This window comes from Pyrgilauda ruficollis, unplaced genomic scaffold (genome assembly GCF_017590135.1).
Source record: "Pyrgilauda ruficollis isolate IOZ18807 unplaced genomic scaffold, ASM1759013v1 scaffold6, whole genome shotgun sequence".
Lineage (NCBI taxonomy): Eukaryota > Metazoa > Chordata > Aves > Passeriformes > Passeridae > Pyrgilauda > Pyrgilauda ruficollis.
In genome coordinates, this window is record NW_024527710.1 from 17613429 (window position 1) to 17634624 (window position 21196).

The 21196-nt window shown below is 44.6% G+C and overlaps 1 protein-coding gene across 1 annotated transcript in view; it reads left to right on the plus strand.

Annotated features, from left to right (window-relative positions):
- The first annotated feature begins 45 nt into the window (after positions 1–45).
- ROR1 (receptor tyrosine kinase like orphan receptor 1) overlaps positions 46–21196 on the plus strand; it is a 150758-nt gene continuing 129607 nt past the window's right edge. The window contains exon 1 of the mRNA XM_041483411.1: positions 46–212. Within this exon, the coding sequence (XP_041339345.1) occupies positions 110–212 (103 nt within the window). The 5' untranslated portion in view covers positions 46–109. The remainder of the gene's footprint in view (positions 213–21196) is intronic.

The following is a 21196-nucleotide window of genomic DNA, read 5'->3' on the forward strand; positions in this document are numbered from 1 at the left end:
CGCTCCCTCCCCGCCCGCGCCGCCTTCCCCGCCCGCCCGCCCGCCGGCACAGCGCGGGACGGAGGAGCGGCGGCCCCGCGGTGGATGCGGGAGCAGCGCCGGCTCAGGAATGCAGCAGCCGGGCGGCGCGGACGGGAGCCTCCCGCTGCTGCTCCCGCTGCTGCTGCTGCTGCGAGCGGGGAGCCGCGCCGAGCCCGGGGACGCCACGCAAGGTAAGGGGGACACGGCGGTCCCGGCCGGGATGAGGGCAGCCGGGCCGGCACCGAGGGGAGCCCGGCTGCCCCCGCGCCGCCTCCCGTTAATCAGCTGGGGGTTTTACGCCCGGTCTGTGTTGAATTGCTTGGTAAAAAAGCTCTTTCCAAGTGTTGGGGCCGGTGAGCGGTCCCAGCGTAAGCATTGCCAGGCGGTCCCGCTTTGCGGTCCGTGATTGATGGTGCCCGAGGTGTGCTATCGCACTGGGGACCTGGCCCTTGGATCCGGCTCTCAGTGCGGGTTTCGCCATCCCACCCCCCTTGTATCCCTCAAAAATGTTTATTTATTTATCTGTTTGTTTATTTGCAACCAAAAGAAAGCGTCTCCGTTTTTAGCGAGTGATATCTGTCCCACGATCCTTCTATCAGGGCTCTGACTCCAGCCTTTTTGCGAGGGGTTTATGTGTAAAACATAGCGTAGCCCAGGCATAAAGGGACCTTGGAGTTGGGATAGCTGGAATTGGAAAAAGACTGATTCCTTCAGGCCAAGTCAGTAAAAAGTGAGCAGTGTTTTTGGACGCCTGCATGAGGATTTCGCTGAGAGCTGGATGTGCGTGAGCTCCGGCTCCTCCAAAGCGGTTTGTGCTGGGCGCTTCAGTCACAACGCACCTCTGAGAAGCGCTGCTTGATAACACGCCTGTATTTAATATTAAAAGAAGTGGAAAAAGTGAACGCTAAAGAGAAAAAGTTGATGGAAAAAGCCAATATTTAACCCAGATTGTCGATACTGTGGGATAACTGCCTTTCAAAACGTGCTTGTAGCTAACAGATAAAACTCTCTTGTCGTATCCCTGAGCCTGGGTTTCTGCCGCTGTCCCTAAGGATGCTGTTCCCTGTTCCCGGGGTGTGTGTGAGGGAGTGGATCTGTTGGAATGACTTCCCCATGTCCCTGGAGCCTCGTGGAGCACATTCAATGGCTGGATGAGTTCTAGCTTGGGGTCGGAATTCTTCATGACATCTCAATGGGAAAATTTTCAAAAGTTGTTTTCTAGTGTCTCCAGGGAGTGCTCTCTATGCTTAACAAATGGCTGTATTTTTTTAAAGGGGCAAAAAAAGCTATTTCCCCTCTGGTTTTGCAGATAGTTTCAAAGCTTTAGGGCAATGCAAGTGAGGTTGTGGTTGTGGGTTTTTTTTTTTTTTTCATATTTCAAAGAGCCTGGAAGGGAAAAATAAAGCCCCATTAACATAAAGCAACTGATCACATTGGGTCTGAAACGTACCATTCCTTATTTTCTGTGCATTCTGCTGGGAAGTACCTATCTGAGCATGAATTCACCTTTATGTGAATATATTAATATTGTCATTATTAGTCATTATTTATTAAAGTAGTCATTACAGTACAGATCATGTAGTACAAGTTACACCAAGAGGGGTTTCAGCTCAATATAACAAAGCTTTTTTTTTTATAGTGAGAACAGTAATTCACTGGAATTATCACCCCAGGGATGTGGTGGAATCCTCGTGGCTGGAGGTTTCCAAGATGAGACTGGGTAATCTCAGCCAGGCTCCCTTTCCCACAAAAGGCTGGACCAGGTGATCCTTCCAGTTCCCCTCCAGCCTGGACTGTGGTCTGTGATTATGTACAGTTACTTTCCACAGTGAAGTATTTCCTGTATTTTGAATAATATCTTTGGCAAATGCTTACAGCGTGGATTCATGGGCAGATCAAGTGATTTATTTATTTTCTATAGATAGACATCTATCACATGTTCAACCACATACTGGGTTTTGTGGAAGAATAAGGGAACCTGAACTTCCAACACCAATTAGAAAAACCAAACAAAGAAAAAGCCTGTTCTAAAAAGTTTTGCAAGTTTCTTTAAGGTGACTGTAGTGGTTGGGTAAATAGAATTTGCTCTATCAGAAACCCAGCCCAGATGAGTCTTCAGTCCCTACACTTTAGCCCTGACATGTTCAGAAGAAAAATGTGGACCACTGTCTCCTGCTGCTGCCTTTTTGTCCATGACCTTTCCTTGTAGGGAGCAAAACAACCCCAAAAGCTTGGTCCATTCACTGCCTTTAGGGTGCTCATGGGCTGGCCCGAGCGTTCCAAATAAAAGCACAAAGTTAATGTCAATTTAAGGAGCAGCACCTCTCCAGCTTGGATATTTTCTGCAGCGTGTGGCTCTGGATAGTCCCGGTTCAGCTCGGTTATTGTTCTTCCAGATCATGGAACTTTGTGAGGAGTCACAATGAAAGAAGTGTGAGTAATAGAAAAACATTTTAGAAGCTTGGAGTAAACCCACAGATCTCTAGATTGTGTTTTAGATTGTGGGGGTGCTGCTGATTTCCTTGAAAGTTGTGAGATAAAGTTCCACAGCTCTTGATGAGTCCCTGTGGTTAATTGTTTCATCCCTGGTCACAGGCTGCTGCTTCTGCTACATCCAGGAATGAGTTTAAAAACAAACAAAATGCTTTTGTTGCCTTAAGCCTCTAAGAGGATGAGGGTAGATGTCACTGTTTGAGGTTGTAGCCTTCTATTTCTTGACAAAAGTGGCTTGAAGTAGCAGCAAATTATCTTCAGGACATCGTTTCTTTGTTTCCATAATTAACTTCTACTGAAACTGCTGTGTTAATTACGTCCTCGCAGGGATTTAAAGTGCTGCAAATGAGAGTTAGGCAGGGGAGTATTTTAAAGCTTGTGTATGGATTTAAGTAGGCAAAGAGAGGGGGGAAAAAAAAGAGTTTCCCTGAGGTGTGACACTGGATCCTGCTCTTTAGAAACAGATGTAGAAATCCAGCAGTCTGCTGGGACTCCAAAGAGCACCTCCGAGTTGAAAACTCTTTTAAAAAATCTCTAACTAAATGCAGCTGCTTTACACACAGCGATTGTCTTGCAAGCCAGAAACATGTAGAAAGTTAACTCAGACAAAAGAAAAAGTGTAAACCTTTCCTCCCCGTGCCCGGAAACAAAAAACCAAAAAACCCCTCAGTCATCCTCAACTGCAAACTCGATGCTGTTGTGTGAAATGTTGTCTCTCCAGCAGCAGCTGTCAGGAATTGCTCGTCCGAGGTGTTTCCTGGGTGTGCTCTCACCTTGGGTGGGTATCCCTGTGATGGGCACTGCTCTGCCAGGGGAAATCCCTCCCTGGCACAGCTGGAGAGTCTCACACCGGGCGGGCAGAGGTGGAGCTGTGACACCCATCACCCAGCCTGCACTTTGACACACTCCTCCGGATCCAGGGACTTAAACGAGCAGCAAATGCAGTTATTTTGCTGCTAAGATGCTGTCTTTGATCCAGGTTCCTGCTTTTAAAAATCAGCAAACCCCGTGCTGTGTCTTGAAATCAGCTCCCTAAAGCTGAGCTCAAAGAAATTCTGGGTTTGCCCCAGCCCCAAACAGTTGAATAATGAAGTGGCTTTGCAGGGCTTTTCTTGTTTCTTTTTCATTGTAATCAAGGACATATTGAAAGTCAATGAATCTGCACATTTATAAATGGAACAGCAGTGAAATGAATAAATGAGAGGAGTTGTCAATGATTCTTTGTAAATAACAACAAAATACTGGTATTAGCTGAAGGATGCTTCTGTGGGGGTGGTGATTGCAGTTTTACATCCTTTATGATCAAGTGCTTTAAAATTCCTGAAATTCTACATTTGGTGTAAAGTTTCATTTGGTCAGGTGCCGCAGAGGAAGTTACAGTTTTTGTGGGTTTTATTTTATTTTTTTTCTGTCTGTTTACAAGCAGAGTCACTGCTGTCCTTGCCAGGAGTGTGGCATGTGAGAGGCTTGGACATGTTTAATGTCATTTAATTGGGCTGGAATGACAGGATAGCTGGGGGGGGGGCTACACTGTGAAGTTTGCCAAGGTGGAAAAACTGAATAATTTCAACTTAAATATATATCACTAGTGTGTGATGTGATGATAAAGCTCTAAACATTACTATTATTTCATAGTAAAGTTCTTTGAAGTCCACCAGGGAATATAATGTAAAATAAAAGAACTTGCCTATATTTGGACTCTAATGCAGTGCAATATTGAAAATGGTGCTCTGCCAAAGTCAGGCAGCTTGGAGAAAAGAAGTAGCTTGAGAAAGGAACCCTTTAGTGAGGAAAGCAATAACCTCAGCCTGCTTCCATGCCAGCATCCCGGCGTGAGGAAGATTGCTTTCCAGGATCTCCTCCTGAAGTGGAGACACTGCAGTGCCACTGTTTCCAAGTAAATCTGCAGGGCAGTAGATGAAAGGAAGTGCTTGTGGAAAGAATCCCATGGATTGTGTTGGTGGGATGGACACAGCTTTGGAGGATGCTTGTCAGGTAGGATTCCTGAAAAAACGGTGCAGAGCGGTCACCAAGGGGAGCAGAAGGCACAGCAGTGCCATGGAGCAGGGCCTGACAGGGATAAATGGGCTGTGGGGCCAGGGCTGTGTGTGCAGAGCTGCCCTTTCTCTGCTGGTTCCCAACAAGTTCCCTGGAGCTCACACCCAGGGCAGGAGCAGGAGAAAGCTCAGGTGGAGGCTGCAGTGCTTCTTCTCCGAGTTCCATGGGGTTTTTGGGCTTGATATCCTGACAAACCCCTCTGGAGAGCTGTGTGGGGTCTGGTTGATCAGAGAGGGTAAAGGACAGCACAGAATGGTCCTGCAGGACATGTCCTGGATCATGGTGCTGCTGGGGGCTGGCTGCTGTGTCCCTGTTGGCTGGAACCTGCCAATCTGGGGGTGCTGGTCCAGGCCTGGCTTAACCCTCCTGGGCCCTGCTGAGGTTTTCTGATCTCTTTGCTCTTGTTACCAGTGGCTCTGGGAAATGGCTGAGGCTGAGTCAGGGGAGGTTTAGGATGGGTATCAAGAAGTTCTTCCCCCAGAGGGTATTTAGGCACTACACAGGATCCTCAGGGAATGGACACAGCCCCAAGGCTGCCAGAGCTCCAGGAGCATTTGGACAACGCTCCCAGGACAGGGTGTGGTTGTTGGGGTGTCTGTGCAGGGCCAGCAGTTGGACTGGATAGTCCTTTGGGGTCCCTTCCAGCTCAGGATTCTGTGATTCTATGATGTCACATTGGAGACAGGAATCCTGGGTGTATTTATTGTGCCCTGGGAATGTTGAAGGCAAAGAAAATCTGTCTGCTTTTTGTGTCAAGGAAAGCTAAGAAAAATAACAAATAAGGCAAGTCTCTGTATATGCAGGCAGCCACTGTCCCCAGGAGCTGGAGCAAAAATGCTGGGAACTTTGTGCAGATGTCTCATGATTTCCATAAGCCCTGCTGGTGCTCTGGGCTGTGCAGAGATGTGCTTTCACTCACTCTCAGATATTTGGGACTAGCTTTAAGTTAGGACTTTGCCATCCCAATATGCACTGGGAAAGTTTCATAACTGGGTGAGTTCTTGAGAAAAGTTCGTGCAGGCTCTGGGGGAAGCCTGTATTTTATTAAAAGCTTTTTTTCAAGTTGCTCAGGTCATATGCTGAAACTGATATGGCACGAGGGCTTCCTGTGACCTTCTGCTCCTTCCCTCCCAGGGCTGTCCCCCTGTCCCGTTCCCAGATGCTCTGTCTGTCTGCAGCACAGCCCTGAACATCTGCTCCAGGCAGATCCAGGAAGAAGCTGGAATGGTGGAGCTGGGAGCTGGAGCAGCAGCAGGCCATGGGAAGTGGAGAGATCAGAGATAAGCCAGGGAAAAATGCTTTGTAACCTCCTCACACATTCCCTCCAGAGACTGGGAATGGAGTAGGGGGATGCTTTTCCTACCCTGGGAACTTGAGGCTGGCTCTGGAAGGATGTGCACTTCCACAGCCACAGTGTGAACACTCCTCTGCAAAGCTGCTCTGGTGGCCCAATTCCCCCTGAAGATGCTAAGCTGAGCTTTAAAGGATGGAGGGTGTAAATGTAATGAGCTGCCTGAGGCTGTCCATGCTGTGGCTGGTCCATATAGAACACCATGGCTGCTCCTGCAGAGCAGGAACCTGTGCTGGACAAGCAGGGACTGGGATCTGGGTGGCCTTAATTTCAAAATTCGTGAGGGCTTTTAGCTCTTAGCATGTTAACGTCCGCTCCTTAAATCGTGGAACATTTAAGGTGTAGCGGGGGTTTGTTCTCTCTCTGAATTCAGCTTCAGTCCTCAAAGATCAGTGTGACTGTGAACACACAGAGGTCTCTAGAAGACACAAGCTTGGGCAGACAATAGAAAAATAGAATCAGTGTTAGAACTAAGACTAGACCTGGTTTTCTTCAAGTGAGGTCCTCTTTGCAAAGCCTCTGCCAACCTTTCTCCTCATTTTCATCCCTGTTGTACAGGGAATATCTCACCTGTGGCACCTCTGTGCAGTTAATGTATATCTGAGCCCTGTGCAGTCTGCATTGTATTTTCAACAGCTCTTGCCTCTCCCAGTTTTTCCTGTAAGGGGTCAGTTATCATGGGTGAGCATCTCTTCTCCAAAATTAACTTGGCTTCCAATGAAAGGAAGTGTCTTTATAATTGTTTTGTTTACTCTGAAGTACTTGATGTGCTGTATAAGTAACAAGCATTCTGCGCGTTTTCATTTTAAATTCTTTTTTGTGTATGTTAATTATTCATTCCATATGTTTGGATTTTTCTTTATAAAACACATTATCTCTCTGTGAATTTAATGAAAATCTGTAGCACGATGGAGACATCTCTTTTTCTCCAGAACGTGCTGAGTGGAGAGAGCACCACGTTGAGCTCTGCTTTCAGTGAGTTTCACCTTCAGTGACAAGAGGTCATTTAATTCCCAGCTGATTGTCAGGAAGATGGATTTATATCATTAAATGCTTTCAGGAGGCCAGGGAAGAGCTCGAGGTGGACCTTTGCTTCTGCCTGCTGGCATCTCTGAGGCTGCAACACTTCATGCTCACCAGAGGATGTTTCTGAACTGAGGGCCCCTGACTTTTACATTCACTTTTCTTGGCAGCCTGACAGAGCCCAAGTCTGGCAACCTTTGTAAGTGAGATGCAACAAGCCTCGCTTATTTCAGCTATTGCTCTGTCACTGTGTTTTTAATTTACTGTAATTCAATAACTGACACAATGCTGGAGTAAATAAATGGGCTGTGAACATTCTCATAGACTTTGGGCGTCCAGCTCAGGGCAAGATTTAGCTTTTAATTAACACTGTCCATGAGATTTATTGTTAAAATTGCATCCTTTTAAATAAGTCAATCTGAAGTTGATTAAGAGATGAATAATTGAAACCTGCTGTGGGATAACAGAATGCATTCTAGTGGATGCAGCAGTGGAGCACCATTGGAGCTCCAAACCCCTTTTCTCCCAAGTTTTGGGTCATTCCCATAAGCTGGATATTGTCATTATCTTTTCTGTGCAGGATTTGTTGCTCTGTGTTGAAAAAAAATATGTGTTCTTCAATATATCAAGAACAGTAGCATTTTACCTGTGTATAAACTGCATTCTTAGTACAGCAAAAAGCTTTAGGAAGGCCTTGGGACACCCTGGTAAAAACCCTTAAAGGGTCTTTGCTCCTTTCACTCCCCTCTGCTACACAAATTCTCCAAAAAGAGGCCCAGACAAGGGAAGAAGCTGTAAAGGCATCCTCTCACTGTAGGAGAGTCATATTAGCAAAATTATATTTCATCAGGGAATAAAAGAAAATACTGACCTGATTTTCTTGTGTTCTGTAGGGAGAGATGATATCTGATTTGCCCTTTTCCTTTTGAGAGCCTGTTTGTAGGATGTGATTTACGTTCTTGCATTCTCTGTTTGTGATTGATCTTTTTAAAAATCCTAGTGAGCATTTCTGACCCTTAATCAGCAGTAAAATGTTCACAAACTTGAGAGTATTTTATGTGCAGACCTTAGACAATTTTCTCTTATTATCTGTTGTCTCTTACTTTTCCCAGCAGCAAATATGGTCCTGATATGAGGAGCTGTGTGACCAACCTCTCTCATTTCAGGCTGAAAACCTCCAGGGAATGTCAATATCAATATTTTGTTGGTTGAGCTGTTCAGGGTGAGACAAATTAGGTTGGGCACTGAGTGAACTGGGCCATTCCTTCCTTCCTGTACTGGTTTCACTGGGGAGCCACATTTGGCACTGGTCACACTTGTGGCTCTGCTTTCAGCATTTCTGTAGGTCCTAATGATTCTGGGGAGGTTCTTTGATCTGTCTTGAAAACTTCAAAAGTTGAGAGTTGGAACTGAGGGAAAGAGAAAAAGGTGATGTCGGTGTCGATAGCAGGGACAGTGAATTTTCAGGGAATTCATGCAATAAAGAAGGAGAGACCACCTGCAAACTGACAGCTTTTCCTTGCCATGAGGCCTTTGGTAACAATATCTTGTGGTGGAAGTGACTGCTGTAAGCAGGGCACCTTTACAGGGATTTTTGGGAATCTGAACATTTAAGGTTGCTCTTTTGAGTTTATGGGTTGTGTTTGGTTTCCTCAGCCAAGAGAGAAGACTCAGTCCTGTTCAGTTCTCTCATCCAAGGACATTCTGAAGGCTCTGGGCTTGGAGCTCTGAAGCACTGGGTGGAGTTTTTGGTCTCATATTTATTGTGGAGTACCTCTGGTACATCCAACTTTAAAAATCCATGGTTAGCTCTAAGAGCAATCCCCTTTTTCAGAAAGTTTTGACAGAATGCAGCAGCAAAGTCTTAACTGGAGTTTTCTCTGTCAGTAAATGAGTGAAGCTGTGGCCCCAGGCACCACAGCCCATCCAGCAGGGTCACAGCAGGGACAGCAATGCTGGCACTGCCTCTGCTCTGGGAAAATCAGAGTTCAGGCTCCTGCACAGGTCTGTACATCAGGTGTTGTTTATTTTGTTGACAGCTCCACAGAAATCCCCTACCCAAACCCTGTAATTGTCGGATGTTCTGTTATCCTATTCCTGCTGCCAGTTATTATCTCCTGAGATTATCAAGGGTAACTTCACCTGGACTAATTGTAATAACTGACAAGGCCCGAGGGCAAGAATTCTGTCTCAGCAGTGCAAGGAGGGATTAGGTGTGTGTATATTCCATGTAATTTGCTGAGAGGTGTCTATGTACAGATCTGTCAGGAGAACTGTAAAATCATTTGAAATGTTGCAAGGGATGGATGTGTGGTTATAGGAGGCTCAACTTTCTTCAGCTTTTGTTGCATTATCCCACTGAAGTGAATTTTATAGGCTTTTTTCTGCCCTTCCTGTATAAGCTGGTGTCAGGCTCCTTGAGAAGGCACTTATGTTCTTGAAGGATTATTGTGCTAATTTAGCTTTCATTTCATCAGGTATCAAGGCTTGATTTTATCCTGCTGTTTGTTGCTCTGTTCTTACTGGGAATTACTGACACCAGAGATGTTGGGGATTACACTGAAGAGGACTGAGGTGCAGCAGGGAAATAGTTTTTGATCTCTACTTGCTTTGCTGTCTTAAAGATCCTACAAGGTCCTAAAGACCATGGTTATGGCTCAGTCACTCAGCAGTGCTGATTAACACAGTCAATCTGAGCAGCAGAGCCTGACAGATTTTCTGCCAGAATCCTTTAGAGGATGCATGTAATGAATCTTTTAGTAACTTCAGCGGGCAGTTGCTTTCAGCCAGCTGAAATATTTCCTGTGTAAAGGAAGACAGACTTTCCACGTGAAAGTCACGATGTGCCCACCCCTGGTGTGGGATATTATTGCCTTAAAAGAACTCCAAAGAATGAACTCAGTCCTGCTAATGATGGTACTTGTCACCAGTACACAAACAAAGTACACTGAAAATTTATTTTGATATATTTCCCTTATTTTTAGACTGAAATCCACTTTTTTCCCCCTAGAAAATGTTTGCTGCTTTGTTTCCAGACACACATCAAATGCAGAGTGTCCTGGAATATTTTATCCTGAAAAACAGAGAAGTGCAGTTGCTCTCAGGGACTTTGTTGCACTCAAAGTGCATGTGGTGCTTAAAGAAATGGGAGAAATGCTTTGTACTGCTACAACTCCTGAGCGTTCCCAGCATCTCTGGTATCCAAATGGACACTGGGATGGTTTTTTGTCCTGAGGTTGTGCTTTGCCCCTTCCCAGAGCTGGGAAATGCCCTCTGCAGAACGTGTGAAACTCGAATCCTTGGGATTTAGTCTTGAAGCAGGATGCAGTGCTCCCTTTGCTTCCTGCTGCAAATGCCAGGGGAGCAGGGATGCTTTTGATCTGGGCATGATGTGGGGCTGGCTCATTGCAGGGGTGAAAGATGAGTGTCACTTCCAGCGCTGGCTCTGGGAGCACACAGGGGCTGCTCTTCCAGGGCTGGCCCAGGGAAGGACAAACCAGGCTTTGCGGACAGGAAAAACGCTGCTCAGGGGGGGATTGGATTTCTCCAAACAAAATATTATCCAAAAATATTCATGGGGTTCAAATGAGCAGCCAAATGTAAATGGTTGCACTTTTTGTTCCATATATGTTCTTATGCTCTCTAGCAACCCTAATGATAATATCCCAATTTTTCCTCCAAAAATGTGCACAAAAGACGTCTCATTTGGCTACTAATAAATAATATAGAATTCAGTTAAATCCTAATGAAAATACACCGTTTCTATGAGGAATATTTCTCAGACTGAACGTGGGACTCGAAAGAATTTCCAAATTTTAACTCCATTTGTGTGTCAGGAAAACATTTGCAGTACTTGGTGAAAGCTGTTGCAACTTGAGACAGTATTTGTTCTTGGAACTTATATTTAATAATTTCTTGTGCAGTTCAAGGAAAGCAATAATTCTCTGAGCAAGAACTTTTCACATTTTGGAGGAATATAAAGATAAAAAAAGAAATGTTTAATGCTGTGTTTTAAAATTTTGATTGGGAAGCAGCTCCTCTTTCAGTCTCTTACGTGGCTTTTTTGGCTTTTATTACTTTTCTCATCACTGCATAGAGTTATGAAATGAGTGGTTTTTGTATATGTAGAGAAAGGATTTTATAATCTTCAGGATTTTTCCATTTTGCCTGAATTTATCAAACATTTGTTCTGATGAAGTGAAAGAGGAGGCAGCTTCAAGTGTCTCTTTCCTGTTGCACAGAGCTTGATCCTTTCCGAGTTCTGCAGAATTTCCCAGTTTGAGCCAAACTAGGAAACATTTCAGATACTTTGTGCTCATTCATCTTTGATGTTTGGGATTTGGGACTTGGGTGGTTTATTTTGGCCACCAGCCCAGGTGAAAATGTGCTGGAAAAGGGGTGCACCTGGCAGGGGAGGGTCTGGCAGCCCTTGTCTGCCCTGCACCAACACTTTCTGCCCTGGGCCTGTTTTAATCCGACTTATTTCTGGGGTTTCCAGCTCATTTCTGGATCCTGGAATGTCTGAAGATGCAGAAGGATCGCCTCTGGAGAGCACAAGCACTAAATATTTCTAAATTCATTTTTAGTGCCTGCTTGCTAGGGTGGATTTTTTGGTTATTTTTTGTTATTTTCTTGTGTTTTAATGACAAACTTGCCCTCTGAGGGACCGAGCTGGTGGAGCTTTGGAGGGGAAACGTTGTGCACTGAATTTTGGGCTTTGCTGTGCCTTTGGTAAAGGGCTGGCTCAGAAATGCTGGGGGGTTGGAAGGCACATCCCACAGTGCAGCTGCTTTTTCACTCACATTCCTCGGGAGGAGCAGAGCCCACTCGGGACTGTGCCTTTGAGCTGCTCTGCTGGATCATTTCTATTGGCAATTCAAGGTCCTGGTGGTTGTTTGGGTTTCAGTGGATTCTTGTGTCAGCCAATAACTGCTTCCATGTTTTCTATTAACATCTCTTTCATTTTGGGAATGTGCTTTGCTTAATTGGATCTTTAAAGCCACAGGAGAATATTTTGATCAAACCTGTTCCTCCTTACACTCAAGTAAATTCAGAATAAATGCATCCTGTACCCAGTGCTGGTAATGAATTGTCAGAGAGTCCATGATAAATGCTCCATCACATACTTTGCATGCATTTTATTTTTTAAAAGATCACTTTAAATGCATTTTTTGAACAGATGGAGCAGTTAGGGGTTTACCTGAAGCCCCTGATGTGGTGTAAGAGATGTGCTGTAGTTCAGCCTTACATGCATATGATGAAGAGCAGAGAAACACAAGCCATGAAGTCCTGCAGCAGTGCCAGCTCCTCAGTTGGTTTGTGTTTATAAGCAGATGCTTCTTCTTTAATCTGGGGAGAGATTGGTGCATTCTCCACAGAGGGGCTGATTTACCAAGAGATGCAATCAATTTGTTTCCCAGCACAGACATGTCTGGGCTAATACAACACAGGCACACCAATAACAATGTAGTTTTTTAATGCTTTCTTCTTATTTTCCATTTTTTTACTGACTAGGGTTATTAAAAAAATAAAAAAATCCATCTGTACCACTTTAATTTTCAGGGGAAAAGGTACTGGGGAGCAGGATTGCAGATGTTCACATGCCCAGACCTTGTAGGAGTATTAATAAATGAAAAATCTGCAATATTATTTGCCATGGCAGCTGCAATGATTGACCTGTTTTTTCTTTCAGAAACTTTGTTTATATTAGAAGCTTTATATCTCAAATAAAATTAGTTTTATGTGAAGGGGAACTACACTGGTGATGATTTTGTTTAGGAAATAATGTCAACACCCCAAAGGATTTCTGGTCTTTGATTTTTCCAGTGTCCAATGGAAGCCTTGGGTAGGGGCTGAATAATGTCTGGTTCTGACTCCTGTTGCAGCACACAGAGAATATCTTGACAGCTTCCAAACCAATAATATCTTACTTATGTTTCAATATATGAATAACAGCCCAGACTTTCTAGAGATTAACTTGCTGTAATGCAGTTCTGTAACATGCTGCAGCCAGATGAATGCAAACCCTTCAGCATTTGGAAGAACAGGAATATATCCCTTGTATAAATGTGTGCTGCAGCAGGGATGTGCAGGCACATTGTTTCACTGAGCCACACTTGTGTTCTTTTAATTAAGAGGTGCAGTTAGCAGAGCACATGATACCCCTTCCTCCTCATGCTGTTTCTTTCCTCTTTTCTAATCTCTGCTCTCCAGTGTGGTTTTTCTTCTTCACGGTCCTTGGGAGTCTTGTTTTTCCAAAGGGATCCCCTGCTGACTATTCTGAGGTCTGTTTAAGCAGTTTCTTCAGCTCTGCTTTGAAAGAACTTGTTCCCTTTGATTCCTGGAAACATTCCTCTGCTGTCTGTTGGTGTCTTTGTAAGGCAGAGATGGGGAAGGGGCCAAAGAGCTGCTGGTGCTTCTCTATCCCTCTGCTGTGGTGATGCTTCATCCATGGCATGTCCTTGGGATCCCTGGGCTGTCCCCGAGGCTGGGGGCTGTGACAGCAAGGAGAGACTGGAGGGAGGCTGTTCTGGGCAAAGCTGGAAAAGGACACTGCTGCAGATGTCTCTGGTGCTTCCCAGCAGGCAAATCCTGTGGCAGGGTCTGGTGTTTTATCAGCCACAGCAAGAAGTGAGAACTCCTCCCGCTGATCTTCTTCCCCAGGCAGTGGCTGTGGGGAGGGAAAACACCTCCAGCTGTTACCTCCTCTCTAGCTGTTTACTTATTAATTTGTTGAGAGCATTTATTTATTTATTTATTTGTTTTGTTTAAGAGGTTATTGATTTATTGAAATGGGTTGATTTGTTTTCTATGATAATTTTAGAGTGGTTTCTATCAAGAACCTCCTTCTATCTTTGCTCCCCTCTGGGACAACACAGGTCTCTTATACTGGGATGGGCTTTTGTACTATGAAGGGATGGAGGTTGTTGTTTTGTTGATTTCCCCTTTCCTATCAGCTCCCTTTGGCTCACTTTGCCTTTTTTCTTCTGTTGCCAGTGAATGGTGCTAATTTATTCTTGTCTCGAGGAAATCTTTGAAATTAGAAAGTCCCCTGTGCATGTAATATCTGCTGGTTCCTAGATGGCTGCGGTGGCAGAATCTCAGTGCTCAAACTGGGGACATCTGTGTTTGTTCAAGGAGCAACAGGGGATGCAGCGGATGGGAAAGAGATGAGGTTTGCTGAGGCACCAGGAACTGGCAGGATAACTTAAAGAAAGTGTTCAATAACAATCGCTGCTCAAGGCCTCAGTCCAGCAGAGCACTTACCCCTGGGCTGGGACTGTAAACAGTGCAGCTGATTTAAACGGGCCCGTTCTGTGTTTAGCGCTGGATCCCGCCTGAGTGCCTTCCTGGAGCAGCGCCTAAGTGAGTGAGACTTGGAGTTCTTTTTCATTTACAGGAGTGAGGCTTGAAAGTGAGACCTGACTGCTGCTTAGTGGTGTCCTGGGGCATCCCAGAGCTCACTGAGGCTTTTTAGGGCTCTGCCCCTGCTGCTGCTGCTTTTCCTGCCACTTGCAAATGTGCTGCTTTTTCCTCGCCTGTTTTCCTGCTCCCAAGCCCAATGACTTCTGCAGAATGGGAATCTGAAAGATGCAGATCACTCACTGCATGCCAGGGCAGTGCTGTCACTGGTCATGTTTTCCAAGGGCCTCAACCCAGCCTGTGTGGTGGAAGAACAGGAGGAGAAGGGGCAAAAAAAGCAGCGATGCAAAGATGTCTTTCTATTCACTGGCATTAAATACATGCACAACTCTCAATTTCATGTACATACACATAGAACTCGAGGTGAGGCTTGAAAACACAAAGGTAGATAATCTCTTCTTGTGACTCTTCCATCCATTTTAGAAGAGTTTCTTAAGGAAATGGGATTTTTTCAAGCAATTCTTTCCATATGACTTTGATTAGTGGGAGGAACTTTCTTAGTGGGTTGATCCACAAACTCTTTCTTTTGCAAGTTGTCTTTACTCCGGAGGGCTGAGTGCTGGCTCCAGGGGAATCTGTCCTTCAGGGAATGACTCTGCTGCAGGTTTGCCATGGACTTGCAACAATCCAACTGAAGCTGGATAATAATGTTTACCCACCTGTGTAATGCAAGTTCAGATCCTTGAATGAAAGGCCCTACTGTGCAAAAATACAAGGTAGCACTATGGGGGGGAGGGGGGCATTCTGTACCTGCAACTTTAGACTATTTACAGTGAATGTAGGGAAGGTTTCATTAATGAAAAGGTGTTTCTGGTTTGTACTTTTGCAGGGTGCAAAGGATTAATATTAAAGAACAACAAAGAAATAATATTGGAGAACAACACTACAGTTGTCACTATCTTAGTGTTGCCAAAAATGTGAAGGATGGTTTTCTAATCCTTTAAGTGTGGAAATTCTACTGCTGCTGTTCCTGCTGAATATTCCTGTTATTGAATATAGATATTGAATATTCTGCCTGCCTCTTTCTTTCCTGCATTGTGTGTCTGTGTGATTTCTGACTAAATGTCAGCAGCAGGGAGGTGAAGGGGAGGTAGCAGAGGAAAAGGTTTCAACAGTTGGATGGTGAAGATGAGAGTCAAATTTGCTAGTCAATAATGCTTCCAGAATATAATATTTATTGTGTGTTGTACTTGTGGGGCCTGGACAAGGTTTATGGCACAGTCCAGGCTGTTCAAACTGCTGGGAAGGAACTGGAAACTCCTTTCTCTGGAACTTCCACAGTGTAGATCTCGGTGGTGGTGATGGCAGTGCTGAAACTCCAGTGACTAAAATAGGAGTTTGCCTCTCCCTTCAACATACATTCAAGAGAGATGGAGAGGAACTTTTTACAAGGATGTTTAGTGACAGGGGAAGGGGGAATGGCTTCAAACTGAAAGACAGGAGGTTTGGGTTGGATATTAGGGATAAATTCTTGGCAGGGAGGGTGGGGAGGCCCTGGCACACGGTACCCAGAGAAGCTGTGACTGCCCCTGGATCCCTGGCAGTGCCCAAAGCCAGGTTGGACACTGGGACTTGGGACACCTGGGACAGTGGAAGGTGGCAGGGTTGAAACAGGATGAGCTTTAAGGTTCCTCCCAACCCAAACCATTCCAGGATTCCGTGATTCTGTGTGATGAAGTGTGAGAGGAGGAAGGGTATCCTGGACAGAGATTTGACCAAAAGTCACCAAACAGGTTAAAAATCAAGCCCAGGCTCTCCCAAGCCTGCAGCAGCACTTTATATATGCTCCCCAAAACAATTCTTGAGAAGTAAATGAAAGAATATAGAAAATGATAAAATAAGCAGGAGCTCTGTTAATCGTCAGCCATGGGGGATGTGTGTGTGCACTGAAGGGCCCAGAATTGTTCCTCCAGAAGCCTCAGGGCAGGAAATACACCTGACAAAGCTCTAATTTGGAGACCTGTGTAAAACACCTTTCCATAAGGCTTTGTTTCATATTCGCTTGGCTGAATCTTCTGACAAATTTTCCTCGAGCTTTACGTGCACAAACTGTATCGTTGTTTTGGAAAATGCAAGCCTGACCACTGTAAATGGGTTTATATTTCCAACAGGGCAGTTATTTAATTTCCTGTTGGAAGTCTGCAAATGTTGGCACTGTTCACTCTCTGGCAGGGAGCCAGGGGAGAGCACGGTATCATTAACAGGCTACAGCCCAGTGGAGATTTCTTTTGGTTTCATCCAAACTTTTATGACTGGGCTATAACAAAATATAATTTTTGATTGAACTTCATAAAGGCAGGCAGGGAGATCAGGGAACAGGGGGCGACAGGATGTTCTCTGGGATGAGAACAGCTTTTGTCCTTCCTTACCTACTCTTGGGCTGGACTAATCCTGGTTTTGCTGCAGATTTAATCTTGCTGTGTAGTTTTCCACTAAAGCAGCCCAGAATGAAGGCTGAGGGCTAATTCTGGAATTGGCTCTTTGGGTACAAAGCCATTCCCTGTGCACTTATCTTCCTTGGGATCCATGGCCCAGCCCCTGTGCAAGGATGGGTGCCAAGGGTTGGGGCTCTGATAGCGACAGGGACACGACTGTAAGTCCTGAAGCCACCCAGGTGCATTCCCAAAGGATCCCTCACAGCATCCAGAGGCCTGAGCTGGCTGGAAAATGCCACCTTCAGAGACAACCATTTGTAGAGCAAAGTCTTGTAAACAAAAATGGTATTTTTGTTCAGAGTTTGTTTTAAATACCCTGACTTCAGCCAGCAGAAATGAATCAGACTGGTTGGCTGTGAAGACACATCATTTATTTTGGGTGTCTGGCACAGGCTCTCTGTACCTGATGATGCTTCAGGAGAGGCCTTTTCCCCACATGGACCTTCTGGTGCCCCATTCCTGCTGCCCAGCTTTGCTCCTGGAATTCTCCATTTCAGTGTGGTTTGCAGCGGGGACAAACTCTTAAATCTCCAGCTTGAGCTCAAGGGAGCCAACTTCATTTTCTTCTGCGAGTTTTCCACTTTGAAAGGAGCTATTTGTGGAAAACAAACGGTCAAATGATGTGGGAGGCTCTTCATCACTTGGGAGCCTTTAAATCAGGCCTGACTTGGGAACAATGTGCTCACAGCAGCAGTGGGATGTGTGCAGAACCACTGGATATAGGGAATTGTGGCGTGTGTCATGCAGGGGATCAGATTTAGGATTATTGTGGTCTCTCCTAAATCTCCCATAAAGCAGTACTTGAGTGTAATCTGTTTGGATTTCCCCTTCTCTGGGCTGCAGCAGCTGCTTTTTCTCAGGGATCCAGGGATGGAAGAGGAGCTGCTCATGGAGAAACAAGCACAACTTCTATATTAGAGTTAATATTTGCACTCAATTTGCCTGGATTAGGGGGAGCTGGAGTGGGAAGAGCTGGATGATGGAAAGCAGAAAAAGGATAAAAAGCAGGTTTTGACCACCTGTCATCCTTTGTTGTTTCTGGAATGATATTCTTGAGGCTGATAATATATAGCTTAGGCCATTGATATGTGTTGGATCAGAATGGGAAGTACCATTGGGAAGTAAGAAAATAAATTTTGTGTGTCAGAAATATTAGATTGTTGAGAAACATGAAGTGCAGCTAAAGGAAAAGGCACATAAACCCAAAACATATAAAACATGTAAAAAATGATGTGCCTGGACTGATGCGCTGCAAAGATGTACTTTCATATTTTTGTGATAACTTATTTAATAAGATCTGGGGGTTTTCTTTTCTTTTTACTCATTTTTAAACAGATGAATGCACTTATCTGTATTTACATCATCTCCAGGCAACCCAGAGAGTGTTCTTTCCATATGCTCGTGGAGCTCACAGCAGTAATAAGTGTAGAGGGACAGGAGACCCTCTGGTCCTTTACAGTTTCTTCTGGGTGTTAAATTTCATGCAGAAAATATGGTTCTTATTGAAGCTTGGCAGGCATCAGAAAAAAGCAAATCTTCTCAATGTTCCATCGAAAAGAAATACTGAGCACTCAGTTTTTATTTTTCTGCTGATAGTATCCAGAAGTTACTGATTTTTTTTTAGCAGTAGTTTTGATCAAGGATGCTCAGAATTGTTTACAAACAATTTTGATTTTTTTCACTGTGGCTTGCTGTGGGTTATGTATTTTTTTTTTCCTTTTGCAGAGGAGTGCAAATTAAAGCTTGTATGAGCTCCCAAAAAAACCTCCATAGCAGGTCTGGGAATAAAAGCTGAGGATCTGCTCTTCCACATGCCTCTTTTACCAAAATTCCAAGATTAAAGCATTTTTATTTCTTTCTTTATTTGAAAGTAGTGTGGGACCTATCTAGGTGTGCCATATGGAGCCATCTCACGTACATGAATCCTTATTCCTGAGCCCAAATTCTCAACCACTGCCTCCTGCCCACGTCCTTCCCAATCCTGCAAAAGCCTCCTGCCATTCCCAGTGCCCAGCCTGGTGGATTTGGGGAGGGGAGTGGGATGTTGACAGGAAGAAATAATTTTCAGTTTGCTTTTGGAGGTGGTAATTATTTCAAAACTTGTCACCTTCATAAAAGAAATGCATTTTGTGGCATTTCTTGAAATTGCCCAGTGGGGGTTGGAATGCTCTTTTCTCAATTAAAAAATGACAAAGTGCTCGTAAATTTGCTATTGTGACTTTGGGAAGTATTTTAATGAACAATTTTGAATGATGGCGTTCAAATTTTTTAGGACATAGGGATGATATAAAAATACTGTGATTTGTTAGACTAAAGTTCATATCTTATGGGAAGAAAATCTGAAGAGACAAAGTCTTTAAGGAACTCTGTAGTTACTTATGGAGAATATTATTATACTTTTGATTTGGGAATGCTGGGTGTGAATAAAAGAGAGGCCCTGGATAGGAGAGGAAGGTATTTTAAAGAGAAATCAGTACAAAAGTTTAGGACAAACACAGCAACAAAGTCAGGAAAGCTGAGGCACAGAACGGGATTGGAGCTCCAAGTGATAATGAGGGGAGCAGGAGAAAATGCTGACTTGTGACTCAGTGCACAGGAAATGTTCTGGAGAGGCAAACCAAAGGCTGAAATCCTTAATGCTCTTTTTTTGCACTGCTTTTGACCCTGCCCTGAAAAACCCAGCAGACACCAGGAATGCAAAGACATCAGGGCTGCAATCTAGGATGAGAAAAAACTGCTAGGGAATGCTTGGATAAATTAGATGTTTTAGGATTTCTCCTGTCAGCTCCTCAAGCTCTGAGGAAGTTGCTCAGCCCGGGTCAGGCTGAGGAGTTAGAGACCCTAAAAAATTGGGAAAGAAGCAAAAAATGAGTGTGAGGATTTCGACATCAATCTGCTTAACAGCAGAAAAAGTATTTGCAAGCAGCTGGGAGATAACAAGGAGATAAATAGCGAGCTAAAATGGTTTTGTCAGGGCCAAATCCTGTCCCACCAACCTCCTTTGCTCTCAGAGCAGCCTGTCAGGCCCTGTGGGGGACACAGTGATGTGTCTGGAGCTGGTGTCAATTGTGATGGCAGGGACAGACATGGGGGCTGAGCGAAACTCTCCGGTAAAGGCAGGACTGGAGGGATTTCCGTGCAGGGAAAACAGAGAACCTCTAAATATCTGGAAAGCCTCAGGGCTGGTTTGGCTCTTCTGGGAGCAAACTGGGAATGGGAGCAGCAGTAGTCCTGGAGGACACTGGGTGGGAGGGAAGGGAGGCAAGCTCAAAATGATCTCACTGTGAAACACTCGCTCACTCTCCTGTGAAAATGTGAACAGTTTAATAAAGGACAGCAGGAGACAAAGACAGTAAAGCAAAGATTAGGGCCCACACTGTCACCTTCAGGGATACCCCTTAAATACCTTTTAATTACATCAGCCTATTCATAGACCCTTATGCATATCCATAAACTAGTTTACATTTTCCAGGAACAATTTCACATGGCCCCTCCTTGGTCTGCCTTTTTAGAGCATGTGTGTTTCTTGGCTGTGGTTTTGTTATCACTTCCAGTTTGGGCCTTGGTCTGCACTGCCTACAGTCAGTGCTGATGGCTGGCACATCTGTAGCAGTGTCCTCATCCTGTGTTCACTGGATGTTATCTCATCCAAGCAGGCATTTTAACACAAGCACACTTATATCAGCTATTTCACACTGTATCTCAGCTTAATTAACAACAGGAATAAAAACTATATCTTCATAGCAAAGTTACTTTAACATCACACATATAAAGTCCGTTTTAATATTTGCAAAATGCCAGTGTTATAATATGTATCTATAACATTGCTAAACTGGAGAAATAGAAGAAATATGAAGATGGGCTAAGTGCAATGTATAAAACTCCTGAAGGAGAAGCCACCTGTGTAAATGACAGAGCAGGAGCTGGTTGGGTTGCAGCTCTTTGGAAGGGATTTGGGAGCTGTGGTGGAAGGGGAAGGGAGCCAAGCCAGCAGAGCTGCAGTGTGAGGGGAAGGCAAACGTTGTGTTTGGCTGGGCAGGCAGCAGCTCAACCAGCAGGACACAAAAAGTCTCTGTCCCTCTGCTCAGCATGGGACAGAGCTCAGGAGCAGGAAAACTGCCTTTGGGATGTGGGTCTGGAGAAAGGCAGGGACCAGCTGGGGAATGGCTAGGGAGAACGGCCAGAATCCTCGCTGATAAGGATGGATGAGCTTGGATTGCATCCCAAAAAAGGAGGAAAACTGAAAAAAAAGTATGTTGATTGCATCACCAAAAAGGAGAAAAAAAGGATATTGATTGCATCACCAAAAAGGAAAAAAAAAGTATGTTGATTGCATCACCAAAAAGGAGAAAAAAAGGATATTGATTGCATCACCAAAAAGGAGGAAAAAGGA